This window comes from Anser anser (genome assembly GCF_964211835.1).
Source record: "Anser anser genome assembly, chromosome: 2".
Lineage (NCBI taxonomy): Eukaryota > Metazoa > Chordata > Aves > Anseriformes > Anatidae > Anser > Anser anser.
The window spans coordinates 40,683,043-40,687,913 of NC_139721.1; the positions used below are offsets into that span (position 1 = coordinate 40,683,043).

At 50.5% G+C, this 4,871-nt stretch overlaps 1 protein-coding gene across 1 annotated transcript; it reads left to right on the top strand.

Moving 5' to 3' along the window:
* The first annotated feature begins 686 nt into the window (after positions 1–686).
* RPS20 (ribosomal protein S20) lies at positions 687–3,123 on the top strand. Its single transcript, XM_083825254.1, has 4 exons — positions 687–846; positions 1,737–1,836; positions 2,568–2,641; positions 2,899–3,123. Exons 1-4 carry the CDS (start codon positions 844–846, stop codon positions 3,079–3,081), a joined length of 360 nt encoding a protein of 119 aa, XP_083681380.1. The 5' UTR covers positions 687–843; the 3' UTR covers positions 3,082–3,123.
* Positions 3,124–4,871: the final 1,748 nt, after the last annotated feature.

The following is a 4,871-nucleotide window of genomic DNA, read 5'->3' on the forward strand; positions in this document are numbered from 1 at the left end:
TGAAGACCCATGAAGTATTTGATCACAGAAAAAAATATATAAATAGCAGTGTGACAGCTGAAACAAAATTCAGATTAAAACACCAAGCAGGCTTTTTTGAACAGATGTAGTAATTACTAAACTTGCAAAGGTGGCATTAATTTTGCTAACGTTATGCACGTCTGTGATTAATGGACAAGATACCCACAGCTAGAATTGATATACTATTTTTAAAAGCTAATTGCAATGATCTTACTATCACCCGTTGTTTCTTAAGTTATGACACCCATTTCTCCATCAGGTTAGTAGCGACGGAAGCAGGATGGGCATACTTCGAGCAACAAGTTTTGCGGCTGGCACTTATCGACATCCAGGCCACACCAACGAGTGCTCCCGTCAGGAAAACATCCCTCTGGAGCAGAACCTGAAGGAAGGGAGCTCAATAAACAAAATTAATTAAAGTCCCTGGGCCCGGGAGGGAATGAAAGCAGGATTTTTTGCTTAACACCACTTAAAGCCTCAGCTGCCTGGCCTCCCCTGGGGCAGGAGAGGCGGAGGGCCGCGCTGACACCCCGTTGTGCAGCCCAGGACCCGTCCCCGTCCCGCAGCACCACTACGAGGCTCCCCCGGCCGGTTCCGGGTGCTGCAGCGGGGGTGAAAGGTCCCGCAGCTCCCGGATGGAGGCGGCGCGGCCGTGCAGAGCGGCGCCCCGCCCGCTATATAAGCGCGGCCCCGCGGCCGGGCCCTCCTCTCGCCGCGCAGCCCGCTCCGCAGCCGCCGCCGCCTCCTGGCTCACCGCTGTTCGCTGGGCCCCGCGCCGCCCCCGCCCGGGAATAAGTCGGTCAGGAAGGCCCCGCTGCCGCCATGGTGAGCCGGGGGCAGGGAGCGGGGAGGGAAGGAGCCGGGGGCCGAGCGGGGCTGGGCTGCGGCAGGCTCGGCGCCGGCTGCGGGCCCGGGGGCCGCGCCGCGGAGGGGAGGCGGCTGCGCGCTGCCCGGCTCCGAGCTGGGGCGCCGCGCGGAGGTCGGGGGGCTCCGGGGGGCGCTGCCTTTCCCGAGGGCTCCCCCTTCCTTCCCTTCCTTCTTTCCGCCCGCCCTTCCTCCCGCGGGGAGCCGTGCCGGGGCGGGCCGCAGCGGGCACGGCGCTGCCGCCCCCGGCGCCGCGTGGCCGGGACTCGGCCGGCGCCGGGCTCCCGGGGGGGGACCCGCGGTGCGGGGCTGGGCCGGGGGCGTGCGGCCGGCGTGGGGAGAGGCGCCGTGGGGCCGTCACTTGTTTGTGAGAGTCTTCCGTTCTTAAATCCGGTCTCCTCGGTGGGCTTATTAACTTCTTCTGGCCAGCTGCCTCTCTTTGTTCTCGCTGTTCGGGTTTGCCCCTGTGGAGTTGGTATCTTCCTAAATTGATTTGTGGCGAGGTTGCCAGGTATATAAAATCTCAGAGGTGTTTATTTTGAGCCCAAGGAGGATCAGTGTCTGGACAGCCTGCTTTACGTGTAGGCAAGCCAGGGAGGGGTAGCCTTGCAGCTTGCCTCTTCTTTCTGCTGTTCTTCCTCGGAGCAGCTACAGCATGCACCATCCCCCGTGTTCCCTCTGCCTGCTCCGTACCCTTGTACCTCCCTGATAACACCACCGGCTCGGTCCAATAAGTAGTCCCTAACCTAAGTCGTTCTTGACAGTCCACAATTCCTTTTTTTAAAAGGTCGTGCCGTGGTGTTAGATGGTGCTGACCGTCGGGTTTGATATTTACACCTTTGACATTTCAGGCGTTTAAGGATACCGGCAAGGCACCTGTGGAACAAGAGGTGGCAATTCATCGCATCAGAATTACTTTGACGAGTCGCAACGTGAAATCACTTGAGAAGGGTGAGTGAGACCTTTTTTTGTTTTAACCCGGGTAGCTTTTTAAGTAACTGATACATACGATGTATTGCAAAATGCAATGTGTTGAAACTAGTTGGAATTAGAGATCTTAGCGTTTGCCTGTTGGTATGTGACTGCAGCTAACAAAGTTAGCCGTGTGAAGGGCTTCATATGCTGATAGGTAGGTTCTAATTTAATTTATAATGGAGACTGTAGGGCTTTTCATTGTACCGAAAATGCACATCGTCGGTGTGAATGTCAAAGTGCAGTTTCTGCCCCGCAATTCTTGCGGGGATTTTAGATGTTACTGGTGGAACGGGTAAGAACCAAAAGGCGCGTTTCTTGGTTGATATTTTGTTGTCGCTGTTGTTAAGTGGTCAGTTACAAGTTTAACATGCAACAAGGAGTTGTTTTGTCTTGTTTAGGAACTGACTTCGCTAGTGTTTTAGCCATATGCTGTAAATATTGTAGAATCAACGTTTGTTGCCTGGTCTTTGGGCTGCTGACAGCTTAAATGTAGCTTAACGTGTAGTAAGAGCTGTTGGCTGCTGTTACAGTGTGAGTTTGTGAGCTGTGGGGTAAGCCTTCCACTTCCGTGCAGTTGGCTATGAAGAGAACTTAGACGTGAATCACAGTGATCGCTCTATACGCTATTCCGAGCCAACGTATCTTTTCTTAATCTTCACTTAAACAAAAAACTCCCAAGCCTGAAACTATTTTGTATTTTTTTTCAGTCTGTGCCGATTTGATCAGAGGTGCTAAGGAGAAAAACCTAAAGGTGAAAGGACCTGTTCGCATGCCCACCAAGGTACGGAAACTTCCAAGACAGGAAAAAACTTTTTTTTTTATCTGCAAATGAGCACTGAGAACATCTTTTTAGAACAAAAGTTGAGATGAAAAGCAGTACTGCTAAATTGAGGGCGATACAGTGTGAACATAATGATAATGACTTGACGAGGTGCTTTGACACTTGGGACAGCTGTGTAGTAGTGCCATAAATGTTGAAAAGGGACGGGGCTTCTGTGTGCCTCAGCCTGATACCCGGTGTTTATGGTCTCGCTGCAGACTCTGCGAATCACTACCAGGAAGACACCTTGTGGTGAAGGTTCGAAGACCTGGGACCGCTTCCAAATGCGCATCCACAAGCGGCTCATCGACTTGCACAGCCCTTCTGAGATCGTGAAGCAGATCACTTCCATCAGCATCGAACCGGGTGTAGAAGTCGAAGTCACTATTGCCGATGCCTAAAAGATGGTCATCTACCCTGAATAAAGCCGATTTACAAATTTTCATGGCAGTGCGTTTTTATACTTGTGCCCAGGGTCTTTGGTAGTCCGCTGATTTTCGTGAAGAAAGGCAGCAGAAATCATAATCAGCGTGCTTTGGGGGAGGACAGCATTTTGTTGATCTTTTGAGGATGAATACATCAATGGCAACATGAGGAAGATGAAACTTGGGCATCACAGTTTCTTTAGAGTTTGACTGTATGGACATACACAGCACTTGAATCCTTTATGGGAAAAAAAATCAGTAATTCAATTTTGGCTGAAATCATAGACGAGCAATAGCATTAAAACTGATGCCTATGTAAACTTACAGGGTTTTGAATTTTTTTGCTATGCAAGGCTGAACTAAAGCAGCACTTTTTTCCCCACACTTTTCACAGTCCAATAGTTGAGGCTGTTAAAAAAATAAATTAATCTGTGGTGATTATGTTGAATATAGCAAGTTCTTTCTAGACTTGTTTGTAGAACCACAGTCAAAATGAAGCCGTGGAACTCTAGTTTTTTTGAGGTTTAGATTTTCATAGATGGAATATTAAAAGCAATGTAAAATGTAAACTATACTTTGTTATGTAAAGCAACAAAATATCTATTTGTTGCTACTTGGGGCTCTCAGGTGTGGTTGTGTGGGCTTGGGTTTATTCTGCAAACTAATCTTTTGAGGAAAGGTGATTCTTAAATGTACAAGAGGTAAAGCCCTGAGTCAGGTAATGCCCTTCATGCATTTAAGATGAGGCTGCCATTCTAGCTTCTGCCCTGAGCACATTGGAGAACTTTAATTAAACAAGCAGCAATGAGGACGCAAGTTTATGTGGAGGGCCTCATGTTCCATTTGCATTCACCAAGACCCAAAACAGAGGCCAAAGCTTGAGCTTTCTTTGCCAAGGGATGCAGGAGTCCCTCATCTGCCCACTTGTCTTAATTTCATTAAATTTAAAGCCTTCCTTAGAAGGATTTAGTCTTAGCAGGCTCAAGAGCTGTGGTGAACTGAGGAGGTGAGAAATCTTGTCACGTTTACACATTGCTAGCCTGCTTCCTTGGGAACTGGGTAGGAATAGCTGTTCAAAGAAATGCGTCAATAGAGGGCAAAAAAGCAGTGTCTTCCTAAAGATCCATCTCTGGTAATGTTTTATAAATGAGCTGCCTGACACATATTTTTAGTGTCATTTTTAAAGTTAGTTTTATCTTAGAGGGTGCTCTGAAAAGCATTCTTAGGACTTCATGACTTCGGTCAGGTTAGAGGGGATAAACAGGCAGACAACTAACAGATGGGGAGCGTTACTGGCTGACCTTTGTATATGACTAGCTACATTGCACCCAAGTCTTCCTCACTCAGCCTAACCCAGTAACCTGCTGACCTAATGCACTTGGAAGGATGCAGAGAGGGCTGACAAGTCTGACTGTCTCGTTCACACAGTGCCCCCTAGATACGTCCCCTCTGCGTTCACCCATCAGCTGGGGCCCTACGAGCTTCCTGTGAGCTTTCCGGCTCTGTCCTCCCACCCTACCCTTATAAGCAAACCCTGGCACCTCAGTGCCTCAGCCCCGCTCCCGCTCGGCAGAGCGAAGCCCCTTGCCCCGCTCCCCCGTTTCCCCAACGCCTGTTTAGCCCACACGGCTCCGTGACGGCCGCGATCCCCGCGCAGGACCGCCCGCTGCCCACACCGAGCCCCGCAGCTCCCCTTCCCCTCACGGCGGCCGGAGCCGCCTCACGATCGCGTCACGCGCTGCGCCCCCCCCAGCGCCTCACGCCGC

Bases quoted from the DNA above. Each gene is read 5' to 3' on its own strand.
- RPS20 (XM_083825254.1), top strand. The intron at 1,837-2,567 runs GTGAGTGAGACC...ATTTTTTTTCAG, and splicing joins CGTGAAATCACTTGAGAAGG to TCTGTGCCGATTTGATCAGA. The intron at 2,642-2,898 runs GTACGGAAACTT...GTCTCGCTGCAG, and splicing joins CTGTTCGCATGCCCACCAAG to ACTCTGCGAATCACTACCAG.